Source organism: Ochotona curzoniae, unplaced genomic scaffold, assembly GCF_017591425.1.
Source record: "Ochotona curzoniae isolate NIBS_2020 unplaced genomic scaffold, NIBS_Ocur_1.0 patch218, whole genome shotgun sequence".
In the NCBI taxonomy this organism is placed as follows: Eukaryota; Metazoa; Chordata; class Mammalia; order Lagomorpha; family Ochotonidae; genus Ochotona; species Ochotona curzoniae.
This window is the reverse complement of record NW_024466771.1, coordinates 12,132-27,506: the sequence shown is the minus strand read 5'-3', so window position 1 is coordinate 27,506 and position 15,375 is coordinate 12,132. Positions and strand designations below refer to the sequence as shown.

The 15,375-nt window shown below is 45.5% G+C and overlaps 1 protein-coding gene across 6 annotated transcripts in view; it reads right to left on the bottom strand.

Annotated features, from left to right (window-relative positions):
• The window catches only part of LOC121166752 (SH3 domain-containing kinase-binding protein 1-like), a 187,424-nt gene extending 172,424 nt beyond the window's left edge, over positions 1 to 15,000 (bottom strand). The window contains exon 1 of one of the 6 annotated variants that reach the window (XM_040996026.1): positions 13,722 to 15,000. In XM_040996026.1, coding sequence (XP_040851960.1) covers positions 13,722 to 13,830 — 109 coding nt within the window. In that variant the 5' untranslated portion in view covers positions 13,831 to 15,000. The remainder of the gene's footprint in view (positions 1 to 13,721) is intronic. The other 5 variants (XM_040996028.1, XM_040996024.1, XM_040996025.1 and 2 more) reach the window with 5 other exon arrangements.
• Between the last annotated feature and the right edge of the window lie 375 nt (positions 15,001 to 15,375).

Sequence of the window (15,375 nt, the reverse complement as noted above, 5' to 3'; positions counted from 1 at the left end):
GGAGAGAAGCAACACAACCAGCTTTCCAGCCTCAAGAAATGGAGAATCTGCTTCTAATCCACTGAAAATCCCAACAGATCGGCCGACTGTCAGAGTCTTGTTGGCCAAGCCTGGACCCATTTGCCTGTGGCCACACAATCTTAGGGTTGTATTACATCGGTGCGGTTTGCTTTCTTTGGCTTGGTTTCAGTGCAAAGCTGACATTCATCAGCCATAATAAATGATCACTTTTCATTTTCCACTTCAACTTTTGACAGAATGAGTTTATGTATCAATGTGAGTAGATCGACACAGATCATAATTTATGAAAATGTGGAAAGAAGAAGAGATTGAAACTACGGACCCGCCCAGCTGATACCTGCCCCCCTTCCTTCTTGCCACCTAAGTCTGGTCACTTTTCAATGATTAACGCCTCCAGTAGACAGGATCAGCAGCATGCGACATAAGCCTTTCTCAGAGAAAGCTGAGGCTTGAACTGCAAAGGGTCCTCTGCGGATGATCCCTGCAGCTCAAGGCGCCTTGTGATTCCCATCAACTCCTGCAAAATATGCGTAGAGCTCCCAACACATGCTCACACACATACATATCCCAGAGACCCACTCCAGACTGGGCAAAGTTGAGACAGTAAGGAATAAGGGAGAAAGGGAGCAAGAGGAGCCAGAGGAGGAGGGATACACAGGGAGAGGGAAGAGAAAGGGGGAAGGGTCAGAAGTCTCAGCCTGTGAATCACACCCAGCTCTGCGAAACAAGGGCAGAATGACAAGACCACCACTCAGGGGAGACGGCAAGGGTTTTGTTTTTTAATTTGCTTGCTTTTGTTTGTTGTTTTTAATTTGTATGTGCACATATGAAACAGAGAATTCCATTCCTAGCTCATCTTTGTTTTCATCTCCCTGTCCACACAGTGTCAGACACATCAGTGCATGGCCATATTCCTTCTTTTTGTACATAACTTCAAGTATCTTATCTTGTAATGCTTTCATCAAAAGTAAATTACAAAGGAAGTTAATTCCTTCAAAAGAAACTCATAAAGTACTCCAACTGATATTATCAAAGAGTTGCTTTAAAGTCTTTTAAAGTCAGACATAAAACAATTGGTATCCTTTTCTTTCCCTCTAGAACATAAAAAAAAAAAAGCGATCAAGAGCATGTTGTGCTCATTTGTTTGCTTTAATCTGTCAAACAATGTGGCTCAGAAAAGAGTTAAAAGAAATAAGGAGAAAACTTAATGACATGATATTCTGGAAATCTGATTGTCCTCTGGGAGGAAAGATGATACTAACAAATCCATTCAAGTTGGCACTAAGAAGAGAGGGAGAGACAGAAAAGCAGCAGGAAGAGAATTAATGGGTAGGAACAAACAGGGCCTTGGAGCTGACCCTGACAAGGCTTGTCACATTACAGAATCTTCTACAAGCCAACTGCATAGGATCATGCAGCTGGGCTTGACTTATATGGAAATCTTTTTTTTTTTTTTCAATTGGAAAGTGAGCTATACAGAGAGGAGGAGACACAGAGACAAAGAGCTTCCACCTTCTGGTTCACTCCCCAAGTGAGCGCAACAGCCAGTGCTACGCCGATCTGAAGCCAGGAATCAGGAACTTCCTCCAGGTCTCCCACACGGGTGCAGGGTCTCAAGGCTTTGGGCTGTCCTCAACTGCTTTCCCAGGCCACAGGCAGGGAGCTGGATGGGAAGTGGGGCCACGGGGATCAGAACCAGTGCCCATATGGGATCCTGTAGCATGCAAGGTGAGGACTTTTACTGCTAGGCTAATGTGCCAGGCCCACATGGAAATCTTAAATTAACGCTAAGCCTGGGTTTTTCTGACAGAGCAAACTGACCCAAATCCCACAAGCCAACTGTCCTGTTTGATTACTACTGCAGATTTCCCTTGCCATCCCCGGGAAGGTGTGCTGAGCCAGGATAATTTCTTGGAAGGACAGCTAACTCGCTGCTCAGGATGCCCGCATTCCATAGCTAAGGCCTGCTTCCAGTCCCAGCCCTGCTACTTCGGATCCAGCTCCCTGACAATGCGTGTCTTGGGAAGCAACAGATGAAGGCTCAAGGACTTGGGTCCCTGCCACCCATGGGGGAAATCCAGGTAGGGCTCCTGGCTCCTGGCTCCTGGCCCTGGACAGGCACATCCCTAGCTGATGTTGCTATTCAGGGAGTGAACCAACAGATCAAAGACTTCTCATTCTGTCACTCTCACTCACTTGCCCTCTCTCTCTTCCCTCCCTGTTACTCTTTCAACAAAAGGAAAATAAACAAAACTGTTCTCTGTGTCTAAAACCTCTGAACTCTGTGTACGTTTATTCAATAAACCCTGAAAAAGGAAATAAAATCAAATATGAATTAAAATGATCTCATAAGGGGGCCACCACTGTGGCTCTACAGGTTAAATGTCCACCTTGCGGTGTTAGCATCCCAGTTTGTGTCCAGCTGCTCCACTTTCAATCCAGCTCCCTGTTTATGGCCTGGGAAAGCAACAGAATATGGTGAAGTCCTCAGGGCCCTGCACCCGCATGGGAGATCCAGAGCAGGCTCCTGGCTCCTGGCTATTGATCAGCTCAGCTCTGGCTGTTGCAGCAATTTGGGGAGTGAAGCAGCACATGAAATCTCTTTCTCTCTTACCTACTTCTCTCCTTAATGGATGTCAAATAAATAAATCTTAAAATGATCTCATGCTACACAAATAAATGTGAGAAAATGTAAGTGCCTTCTGGTCCTGCCAGAGTTGCTTTTTTAAACGAACTCTGCCTCCTATCTCACTAGTCAAGATGGAGTTCAAGTTTTTTCCTTCTCAACTGCCATTTACCTTCTTGCCTATGGACAGCCCGTTTGCAGGCCTAGGTTCAGTACTTACTCTCATGACCCACTTTCAAAAGCAGACACTGATCAGGCCCCCTGCCCCACTTAGCACTCAGTAACCAAAGACAATCCTCTCCATAACAGAATTTCACCAGCTCCTCCTTAAGCATCCCATGCAGGAAGCTCGCTCTTCCCCTACTATTTTTCCTCTTGGTAACTTCGTTTTCAAATAGGTTATAATGTGAACACAAGGACATATCTCCATTCAAGCAGAAGAGTGAGATGTGGCTTCTCCTTTCAAAGAGCTTATACCCTCATCAAGAAAATCAAAATCCAAACTTGCACTCAACCTGCAGAACAATAAAAGTACATTAAAAGAATGAAATGCACTCACAAGGGTCCAAAAATAGTCCTTCCAGCTCAGTCAGCACAGCTTTTCTGACACGATCATGCTTACAACAGCTTTCCCTTTTGCGTCATGGAAGCAGCAAGACACTCACATGGCTGCCTTGTGCTGACACCTTGGCTAAGCCACTCTTCACTGCTGGCCTGCCTCACTTTCCTTTCTCTGAAAATCAACTGCCAATGACGCTTCTTTTATTGCCTTTCCGGGAGTTATTCTAATTTTTCCATTTATCTTTCCCTCTCACTCATTTAAATTAAAAATACACAGACACACACAATTCTTAACTTGAATGAAATTCCTTAGCACACGCATACATACATGTATTTGTATATACTTTTTGAATATGCATATACACAATATGCATACACCATAGACAATATACATAACACTATAACATCCCATGAAAGTTAAGGAATTTTAGCTTCCACAATGTCATTTTTTCAAATACAGCGTTCTATAATTTCCACTCATGTACCTTCTAAAGTAACAAGAGGTAAGTTCTACCAGTTCTCTTAACATCAAAGGGGAACAATTGTTTAAATAGGACCATTCCACAGAAGGCTATTAAAAAGTGAAATAGACAAAGATTTAATTCCTCTGTGTATCAACAACAGCAACATCCAATAACCCACAACAGCCGAGGCTGCAGCAGGCCAAAGCCGGAGCCTGGAGTTGAAGCAGGGACCCAGGCACTCAAGCCACTGGCTACCCACTTCCAGGGTGCACTTTCCAGGCAGCTGGACTGGAAGCAGAGGAGCCGAGACTTGAAGAGATATTCAAATACGTAACATGGGTATCCCAACCTGTGACTTAATCACATGGCCACCTTTTAAAATGAAGGATAACAGGAAGGACAAAAGCCATTTATGTATTCAAATGCTCCATAAAGCCTCTCGGTTTATATTGAGGCAAGAATGGTGAGACAAGTTAAGAGTGCAGAATTGAAAATCTGGGAAAAAAGACTCGCTCTCTCTACACACACATACAAGTACACAGGTATACACACACATACATACAGTGTACGAGAAATGAACTAGCACAAATTTACAGGGAAGGACTGAATTATTCAGTAAATGGTCCTGGAAAAGTGACTATTTCAAAATAAATACATCTTTGCATACTAACATAACACATCAAATTTCTTTTTGTTTTTATTTATTTTTTTTAAAGATTTATTTTTTATTATTTCTTCATTGGAAAGGCGGATATACAGAGAGGAGAGACAGAGAGGAAGATCTTCCGTCCGATGATTCACTCCCCAAGTGAGCGCAACGGGTCGATACTATGCCGATCCGAAGCCAGGAGCCTCTTCCGGGTCTCCCATGCGGGTGCAGGTTCCCAAAGCTTTGGGCCGTCCTCGACTGCTTTCCCAGGCCACAGGCAGGGAGCTGGAAGGGAAGTGGGGCTGCCAGGATTAGAACCGGCGCCCATATGGGATCCCGGGCGTGCAAGGCGAGGACCTTTAACCACTTGCGCCACCGCGCCGGGCCCAACACATCAAATTTCCATACAGATTAAAGCTCTGAGACCAAAAATGAAACCACCATAAAAGAAAATTAAGTGAGAATCTATTTACAGAAATCATAAAACACATCAGTATAATCATCATGAAAACGTACTATTTCTGTCCATCAAAGTCAATCAGAAACAAAATGGAAACTAATCAAACTAATCAAAGTAGAACTTGCCATGCGTGACGGAATAATTACACACACACACACACCCATACACACACACACCCTGAAAATCTCAAGAGAAACAGTGAAGACAAAGAGAAAAGCTAAAGCAGCCTGTTACTCTTACAGCTCTAAGAGGCGCTCTTTCCATGTGTGCTGGCAGAGTGGAATGGGGCAACCGTGCAGGAAATGAATTTGATAATAACGAACTAAAATGCCACCAAATGCATGTACATCTCCGTGTGGCACTCCCGTAACTCATCAGAGCTGCACAAAGAGGTTTATGAGCAAAAACAGCTGACAGTGTCACTGACGGTGGCAAGAACAATTCAAGGTATAACTGGATTCTTTCCTTCCCCAGACGGGCTCTCTGTGAAGCGCAGAATTTAGAATGTAAGAAGCTGGGCTTTTGATTTGCAGAAAATTGCATTTTTTTTCCTCAAGAAATGAACAATAGGATGCCTCAGTCAGTCCTCCAGCCTTCTCAAATCGATTAGCTAATATCTTAGGTCAGCCCCGGCAAAACTGTGTCATTCAGATCCCTCCAACTCACTATCTCCTAGGCAACTGATTGAATACAGTAAAATATAAAGCATCACTGAGAAATGTATAAGTTTAAAGGCTCCAACACATGCAGTGGCACATCCCTCAGTTAACGGGGTGCCAGCACTGGGGGTACATCAGTGAGGAAACAAGGCACAGCCCAGGACTACATTTTAATGCCAATTTGTGTGGCATTCTTTTCTTACGTGGCTTCATTGAGATACAATGTATACACCATAAAATTCATTCCTTTTAAACGCATAGTGAAATGGTGTCATACAGTCACATAACTGTCCAACCATCGTGACAATGTGACACCATTTCCATCACCCCAAGTGAAGCCTCCTGCCCACCAGCAGTGGCTCCCCACTGCCCCTGCTCTAAGCACGTTCCCTCTGTCTGGGCATGCTCATTCTGAACATTCCTACGAATGCAACCATACAATATGTGCCCTTTTTGCTTGGCTTTTTCCACTTTAGCTTTTTCTTTTTCTTTTTTCTTTTTTCAAGAGTCACACAAACTTCAGAATGTGCTTACCTCCGTTTTGCAGCGCAATAATACTCCATTGCGCAGACAGGCTGCGCCCAGCTCACCCAGTCAGCAGCTGATGACATGTGGGTGATTTGCACTTTGGGCTATTACACACAGTGCTGTGGTGAACATTTGTGGATGACTGATGTGGGAACATATGTTTTCATTTGTCTTGGGTGCAGAATGCCAGGTCACACAGTAATGCTATACTTAAAACATCTGAGAAACTGCTAGCTTTCAAAGTGGCTGCACTATTGTGCAGTGCCCCCAGCAATTGGAATTCCCTTATAATCCTTAAGAGCAAGTGATGTCCCCCTGTCAATTCTTCACACGGTTGTTGAGATCGCCTCTTTTTCTACTGTTCTAACAAAATTTCACCAACTCTGTTGGTTAGTTCAAAGCAGCAACTTCTGGTTTTACTTGGGGGTTTTCATTCATTCATTCATTCATTCATTCCAAAACCAGTTTCTTAGTAGAGAGGCAGAAAGAGAACATTCTCATATCTGCCAGCTCACTGCCCAGACGCCCACAGTAGCCAAGGCTGGGCCCGGCCTAAGCCAGGAGCCAGGAATTAAACTCCAGTCTCCCACATGGGTGGCAAGAATCCAACCACTAACCCACCACTGCTGCCTCCTAGGGAAATCCAGGTACTCTAACACAGGATGCAGAACGTGGGGGTCTTAACCAACACCCTAAGTGCCAGGCCAAATGCTCACCCTGGATTTTGTGCATTTTTTTTCTATTAAATACTTCATTGATTTCCATTGTGATGTTGTTATTTCCTTGTTTCTGCTTGATTTGGTTTAGTGTGTTCTTTTCTAGTTTCTTAAAGTAGAAAATTAGGCTAGTAACTGGAAACCTCTCTTACTTTTGCATGTAGATATTTGCAGCTATAATTTTACTCCGAGCACTGCTGTAATTTGCTGCAGCACATTTTTCTATGTCATGTTTTTATGTTCATCCCTTGCAAAATATTTCATGATTTCCCTTGCAAATTTTTCTTTGATCCACTAGCCATTTTTAAGGGGTGGGGAATCTTTATTCTGCCAAGGGCCATTTGGATATTTAATAACATCATTCACGAGCCATACAAAATCATCAGCTTAAAAATTCTCCTGCTATAGAAGATTTACAGATTTTTGAGTCCTGCCTGCGGTTGTCTCAACAGTGCAAGCCAAATTATTGTGCAGATCTCATACTAGCAGTCCGTGGCCCAGATGTCTCCACTCTCAATTTAAGAAGATGTCATTTAATTCCCATATATTTGTGAAGTTTCCCCAATTTCCTTTTGTTGTTGAATTTCCAGCCACTCCATTGTGGCCGGAAGGCATCCTGGTTAAACTGCAGTTCCTTCTACACCGACCAAGGTTTCTTTCATGGCCTAGCTATGATCCATCCTGGAAAATGTCCCACGCGCACCTGGCTGGCCATTAGTTGCTTCATGCAAACAACACTTTGAGTTTTCCTAAATCTCTAGTTTCTTCACAGTGTTCTGGGCTCTTCTCTAGGCAGTTTACCACTTTAAACACCAACTACTACTCTATTCAGGGAGTGACTCCTCCTGTCCTACCCTATCTCTTGACTCATTTCTGTCTTCACAGATTCACTGAGGGAATTAACGAGCAGTCTTCTTGTCCTACAGATCGGCGCACTGGAAGGCAGGGTGAGTATGTAAATCGTGTGACGCTTCTCAAGCAGCTGTGACTTCTGCACCTGCCCTGGCCCCGCCGGTTCCCCACCAAACAGGCCTTCGCCAAGCTGCCACTGAACTTACCCAAGCCTCTAGAGAAACACAAGGTGGAACCAGTCTCTTCAAACAACCTTTCTCGTGCACAGGCACACCCAGGGCAAACTTCCAGTTGAGGGTAGCCCACCTGGCACTGCAGCTGGGCCCACTGGTGGCCTGACCACAAGGTGGGCAGCTGGCCACAAAATGTCCTCATTCCATGGCAATTACGGCCCCAAGGCACTCAAAGCACAAAACGCCAGGAGTCTAAAGCCTATGCCTAAGATGCACACGGCCTCAGGAGGATCTGGCTGTGCTGAGAGGCCGACAGAAATGACCAGAGCCTGCTGCTGGCCCTAACACAAACAACTGGCACCCGAACAGCAACTACAGCGAATGAACTGCCTTTCATTTCTCCGTCAGCTCCTCAATCTGCATGGAGCTTAGCAAAGTCAGTCCTCCAGGTTCCAGGAATGCCATCTGGGGTCCATTTGATGGCAATTTATGGATTAAGAAGCTGGAGTCTGAGGAACCAAAGGTATCTTGGGGAAAAAAACAAAGTGGAGCTAGAAGGAGGAAATTCCTAGGAGAGCCACTAGGTGGAGGTAGCATCAAAAAACCCAATTCATTGATGGCCCTTTGGCCGGGCTTGGCTTGACACCCAGCATGAGGCAGGTGAAGCCTAAAGCCTGACTTTTCTATGAGACACTCATCACTCTAGTGTGAATGTCCTGGAAGCAGGACACAGAGGCTGAAAGGCACTAAGTGTAACAGAATAAAAATGCTAAAACCCAACGTTATCAACCACTCACAGCCAAGAAAAAATGAAGCCTGTACAAAAGAGCTTTCTTCTACCCATTTCAGCACACCTACTCCTCAATAGGAAAGACTGCTCAAATCAGAGGAGCAACAAGGGTAATACATACTCCAACCAAAACTGCTGGTGCTAATACAGGCTCCTAACAAAACCAGAACTGCAGCCAGGGGTCTGCTAGCTCAAACAATCTCCTTAATGGCTTTTTATTCTAAAGGTTTTCAGAATGAAGGCCTACCTACGGGGGAAAAGACTATAAATGCATGTGCAGATGAACCCCCGCACAAATATTCTTGTTACTGAACGAATATCACCTCCATCTCTTTAAGCTTTATTCTCTGTGGGAGAGAGAGCTCAGATGAGAGCCAAGTGCTTCCCCACAGGATCTCCGACTTCTGGGAACTCCTACTCTGCAACCAGAAGATCAACCTCCTGGACCAAGTCAATAGGTGGCTTGGAAACCCAAAGAATGACCCAACCTGCTGCGTTTTCTGATTCTCAGGGGACAAGAGAAGAAGGGGATTCACATTTGTTTCTCCAATAGCAATCTTAAAGAAAAAAAACTTTCATTTCCAAAAAATTCCCAGATCTTGCATCTACCTTAAATGACAACCCACTGTAAAACTGAAGCAATTGATTTTGTTTTAAACAAGGACACACTTACTTTCCATCTTTTCTTGACAGTTTCATTTCTAACAAAGAGTTCATACACTTAAAACCTTCACACACTCAGATCCACGGCCTTGCAGGCAAGATGGGCGTTCTATGCCAACAGTTGCAGAAGGTGGATATTTCACACATGTTTGCACACACATGTATACGTTCACACACTCACGAACCTTGGGAATACTACTCCAGGTAGCCAAGTAAATGCTGCAGAAATGAAGCCTGGGCGGGGGAGGGAAATGATTCCATTCCAAGGAAAGGGGGCAGGGAGGGAAGTCATTTGGTCACAGGAGGTTGGAGACTGGAGTGACCAGTGCTGAAACTAAGTAAACTTCTGATAGCTACAGGCAGCAGACCAAAATGGGGAGCCCTCCAAGTGCAAACACGAGCCTCAGGTTAGCCTCAGGAAGCGCATGTGTGTCTCATCCATCCATACCCAAATGAATTCTAAAGGACTTCCATGCCAACTGCTAAAGCAACAGTGTGTCACCAGGGGCAGAGGCAGCTGGTCCCTCTGTTAAGGAAACATTTTCAATCAAACCATTGTGAAGGACCAAACAATCAGAAATGAACCCACAGAGCAATGGTTGACAACCGAAGTCATCCCCATGTACTAATTCGGAGAGCAACCCTCCCCATTTTAATAGGAATCTCAAGTTACATGGAAGATCTCACCTCAGAGCATCACAGCTAGCCCTGTTACAGCAACATCTTCTAAACCATAGGACCTTTTGCCATTCATCTTTGAAAAGAGCAGTAAAATGCAAATGCATAACAAATCTTAAATAAAGATGGTAAAAGCAGTTTATCTGCCAGGAGGCAGATGCCAAAGTAGCAGAGCGACTTAAAAAGATGATAATAAAACACATTTCATATCGGGAGAGCATAATAATAATAATAGCAAAGAATAAGTGTGCAAAATACAGTAGAGACTTACCAACAACTGAATTCATGATAAACTGGAAATAGAAACAAGGACATATAAAGCCAACCAGAAACCCATGGAGTGGCTTCACATTCAGAATGACAGAAGTGACCCCAAATTTGACGTTAAAAAGAAACATATAGCCCTTTGTCAACATTTCCCAAGTGAGACACATCAGCCTGGAATGGCTGGCAGGCAGGATGCCTGGTGTTATTCTAGAATTCACATCTTCCCAGTACCAAGAACAGAGGCACATTTGCAGTAGGCATGCAGGAATCACGTGCTGCTGAATGCTCGTTGGTGTCTACTGCCTAGTGAGGAGGGGAGCAATCTCCTAGATGACAAGCTGCAGAAGGGGGCCAGGGAGAGGCAGAGCTGCATCCTGCACATGTGGTCTGCTCACCACGCAAACCAGAGCTCTGAGACAGAACCCAGTCCTCACCCAGGCCAGCCAGGTAGCCATTCCAGGCCAGCAACCTGAACGACTGCACGCATACAGTGAGCTGGGAAGTCTTGCCAAGGGCTAAGTCAATTGATCTTCATTCTTTTAAAACTCAAATAGAATGTTAAATACTAATTTAAATGTTAAATTGGACAAAACCCACCACTTGCTTTCAACTACATATTATGAACCTTTGTCATAATCATTAAAACTTGCAATTTATTCGATTTTGCCTTCAAATTCAAGATTTGAATGCTTTTCCCCCCAAAAATATTCTGGAATATATCAACACTCTAACTTAGGAGTGTGTCTCATTCTCTTATATGGTTTTAACAAGAAGACACAAAAGAATAAAACATTCTCAGAATGAAACAGACAACTCCTTTCTGCCCAGTTCATGAAAACAACATTTGTATGCAAAGTTTTCCCATTTTCAGGCCGCAATTCCTGAATGTTCTGGAGTCTTGAACACCTTCAGGATATTCAACATCTATGCTTCAAATTTAAATTAAAAAAAAAAAGGTTTCTTATTCCTCAGGAAATCTTTGGGTCAAACGAGAAGTTCCTTTACTGCGACCAAAGGTAGGAAGGGCCCTAAAGTGCACGGCTGGGAAATGGAGCCGATGGTTGCCAGGCTGGCTGGGAGAATTCTGTCTCTCTCAATCTTGGTTACATCTTCTCCAATGAAAAACCTACCAAGTCATTAAGGCTGAACACAGAAACTAATCAGTCTGGAACCAATGTCTCTGCAGTCCCGGGCTTCGTTCAGGCAGGTGTCTGCAGAGGCCCAGGTCAGCCCACACGCGAGGAATTATAGCCCGTCTGTACAGTTGCAAAGTGAGGCATGTCACAAAATGGAAAAATGGCTGAGCACAAGTAGACAAACTTCATTAGTGATGCCCATCTCAAATTCAGGATCCGATGAAGTGGCTCAATTTTAAACTCAACAAAAACAGACTTTGAGTCTTTCATTATTAAACCAACTCAAAGCCTACATCAAATTATAAGACTTGCATACAGAAAATACTCATCTTTGATCAAGGGGGGAAAAAGCCGCTGTTCATTCTGTTAAATTCTCCCAGGGCACAAGGCTGTATCACAAGGTACTCATAGCTTTAGGAAAGATCCCACAGCAGTGAATCAAAACAGCCTCTTAACGAAGCCTGAAGGCAAGCGCCCTCCCCAAGGGCTGTAACAGCACGGAGCCACACACGAGGTGGCTGTCCTGGGACGAAGGGCAGTGGGACACTCGGTCGTCCAGCAAAACTCCCAAGAGGCAAACGGAGTTGCACGGAAGTGTTTTCAACTAAGTAGAGTCATCCCACAGATTTAGCCTCTGATCCCTGTTTTAGAGGGAAAACAGTGTTTTTTCATTGATTTGGGGTGGGAAAAAAATGTAGCTTTTGAACTCAGCACAATGAACTATTTATCTGGCCTGACAAGGCCAATCAATCTCGCCCACCCGCTGTTTGCTGTAAGGAGCAGTAGAATATTGTTGGTCTTGGAGGCTGGGGGAGGGCCCAAGGCAGCTTGGGCCTGGGACAATGCTTCCCTTCACTTGGAGATTTATGTTTGGCCCAGGTGACGCAGGAGGCTAGCGCCAAGCCTGGGACAGAATGAAAATGGCTTGTCATGCTTCCCATCCACAGAGCGCCTCCGTGCAGCCGGGCCTCGCAGCCGCCGGCAAACAGGGACTAGAACACGAGCCAGCACGCGTGCCCGGCGTGGTGAGGCGAGGGCCTTCAGAAGGAGTGAGTCAGGAAGCCATTTCTTCTCATTCCACTTCTTTGGTGAATGAGAAGCTCCACAGGGGAACACAGAAGGCCAGCTGCTTGGTCATAAAGAGACAATTACCTGAGAAGTTCTATTCCTTTGTTGATTCAAAGTTCTCAGGTAATTTTACTGAACTCATCCTGGTAATTACCTTCATTCCTTACCTTAATTAATTCTTTCTCTTGTCCAACTAATGAATTATCTGAACTCTCACTGACTTTCCCAAAAAGGCGCTGGCTGCAGAGCGCATGCGGCCCGCCAGCAGGTGCACAGCAGCTGGGCAGGGAGAGGCAGGGAGCCGGGAGGGCTCCGAGGGCCTGCGCGTCTCAGGAGCCTGGCAGCTTGTCCGCACGAAGGCCAGGGGCACTGTGCGGGCAAAGTGTTAAGTTGTACCTCAGTGTCTGCTGAATCCCTAAAATGGGAAGCCTCCCTTTTCATGGGATTGGGTGTTTTTAAAAAGATAAAATAAAATCCCATAGAGGCTAACCCATGTCGGCACTCAGCCAATGTCCCAGCATCTCTGTAATTCAAAAAAGGAAATGTGAGCCGGGACAGCTGGAGGGGGTAACAGAGGAGACAGGAAGAGAGCCAGCCACCAAGCTGCTTCCAGCTACGACCAACAGGCAGCTCACTGGACAAACACTTATGCTGCCTGGGTTTTATGAAAGATTAGCTGTTCTTTCCTCATGGTTCTGTAAACTGGCCTCCTTTCTCTTGTTCATAGAACCCTTTGCAAGCTACTCCACTTGTTGCTGTTGCCTTCCACGGCTCGGTGTCTCTCTTTAAGGAAGTTGGACGCCTGTTAGGAGCCGGCAGCTGGCCACTAGGGGATGGTGGAGTGCTCCACGCACCCGGCTGCCCCAGGACGGGCTGAGCAAGGAGGCCTGGGGAGAAAACACAAACTCCCACAAGCTGAAAACCTGACAATCCGCTTTGAGGTCTCTGAAGAGGGCAAAACGAGGTCCTTCCAGGTCAGGTGGCCATCCAGATGTGTTCACATAGTTCTGCCTCGCAACCCCCAGGGGCAGGGTCTGTGTTAAGGAGGTCAGCAGCTGGGGAGAAAGACCCTGACCAAGTCTCCTTAAAACCAGAGTGTTGTGAGGTACACACAGCTCAGGCCTGCTTTATAACACTCTCAACGTTCACCTCTCATCCATCAAAAGAGATGCAAAAGCAAAAGCTAAAGCCCTACAGAAGCCATCACTTGTAGATGCAGTCCACCTTCCTGTCATCAAAGCCACGTCATTGAGCAACTACGCTCAGTCATGTGCTCCGTGTCTGTCCAACACGTGTGCCAAAAGCACTGTACCCACTGGCTACATCAATGCCAAAGTGGACACCGTTCACCTGGAACTCTCTAGCTTGGGGCTGTGCATGGGGAAGGGGTCTCTTTCTCGTTTGCCATACCTCTCTTGTTGGTTCTTAAAATGGCTTCAGAAGACAGCAAAGAGTTGCCACTGGCCCCTTCGTGCATGGGCTTTTCTGGAGCTCTGTTAGAGAGAGGGTCTTTCTTCATGTCTTTCTTTATTTCCTGTGAGAACAGAAGAAAACAGATTGTAGCTTGACATTTTAGCCTCCTTGATTAGCTTCAGTTTCAGTTTTCTGGAAATGAACTACAGTGAGGTTAACATATTAAACAGGAGGGTGTTTGTTTTTTTTTACAGGTTTTTTTCCCACTTGCAGCTATTACAGAAGCACCCAGTACTAGAAAATAGAATAGCGTCCAGGATGGTGAGACCACCACATGCCTGTGGCCTATGCATGTAACCATTGAGAGAATTAGTGACACAGAAAAGCCACAGGACAGCACTCAGCCAAGCCTGTCCTACTTTTTAAAGAATGATAAGCTTTGGCCAACTAGATTCACCTCCTAAAAAGCCCTCTGATCTCTATTGTTCTCAACAGGGGTCTGGAAATTACACCCCCCGATCGTCATTGTACTCACAATTAAACTAAACCCAAAAGAAGAGAATTTAAATTCATTTACAATTATCAAGTTCCCTTGCTGTTTTAACTCTTGAATAAGAGAAAAATAAGGTTGACAGTTAAAATAAAGACTGGCAGTAGACTATAGCCCACAGCTGGTTTTGTACATAAAGTTTGAACAGGACCCACAACTGTGTGCTAAACTGTATTTTTGGCAGCTGCTCTGCTACGGAAGGCAGACTTGAGCAGCTGCGATGGAGACCAAAGCCTAAAATATCTTCAAAGTTCACTGGCCCTGCTCTAGGTGGACTCTTTTCTAAGTTCCTTCAATATTTGGCTGTTTAAAAATGATGGCTGGTATAATGTTTCAGAATACCTTAATAATGTTCTTAATGCTTTCCCAAAGCAGGTCTAACCCAGAGTGACAGTAACTGACAAGCACAGGTGAACACACGGGAGTCCCCCCGAAGCAGCACCACAGCCTGTGGACTTGTCTGATCTGTGACCACCACAGCGGGTCACCGTGGCAGCTCAGGCGCTGCATCTGAAGCCTGTCTGATGACAGGGAGGACTCGGGAACAAGAGGTGTGCTCTTGACAAAGAATGGAGGGTGAGAAATGAGAACAGATTCTCTGCGGAACAAGCCCAAGGGCGGGAAGTTTGTCGGACAGCCATGGTTAGGCCTGGACAGGGGATGCAAGAAAATGACAAAAGACAAAAGCTCCCACTGCTACTGCCCCACAGCCTCCGCCACACCCACGGGTGGCACAGTCACTACTGCAGCTTCCCCCACTGCTGGCTCTGCTCTGTGCAGCAGCTTCACCCACAACTCCTCCCGCCTCACCAGGGCCCCGTCAGACACCAGAGACTAAAGCTGACAGTTTGCTGGCTTAAGAGTTTCAGCTGGCATCTCACAGGGCTCCTAGGCAGAGTTCAGACCTATGCCAACACTGGTACCTCTGCACACTGCACAGCACCATGTATGTACATGTATGAGCATGACTACACACTTCAGCAGCCCCAATGGTGGCCAGGGGTCCCTGTCACCTCATGACAGATGGCATCAGGGGACAATGCACAAACACTGCCTCCCTGAGCCCCACGACAGGATGCTCTGTTGGTGCTGTCTGACAGC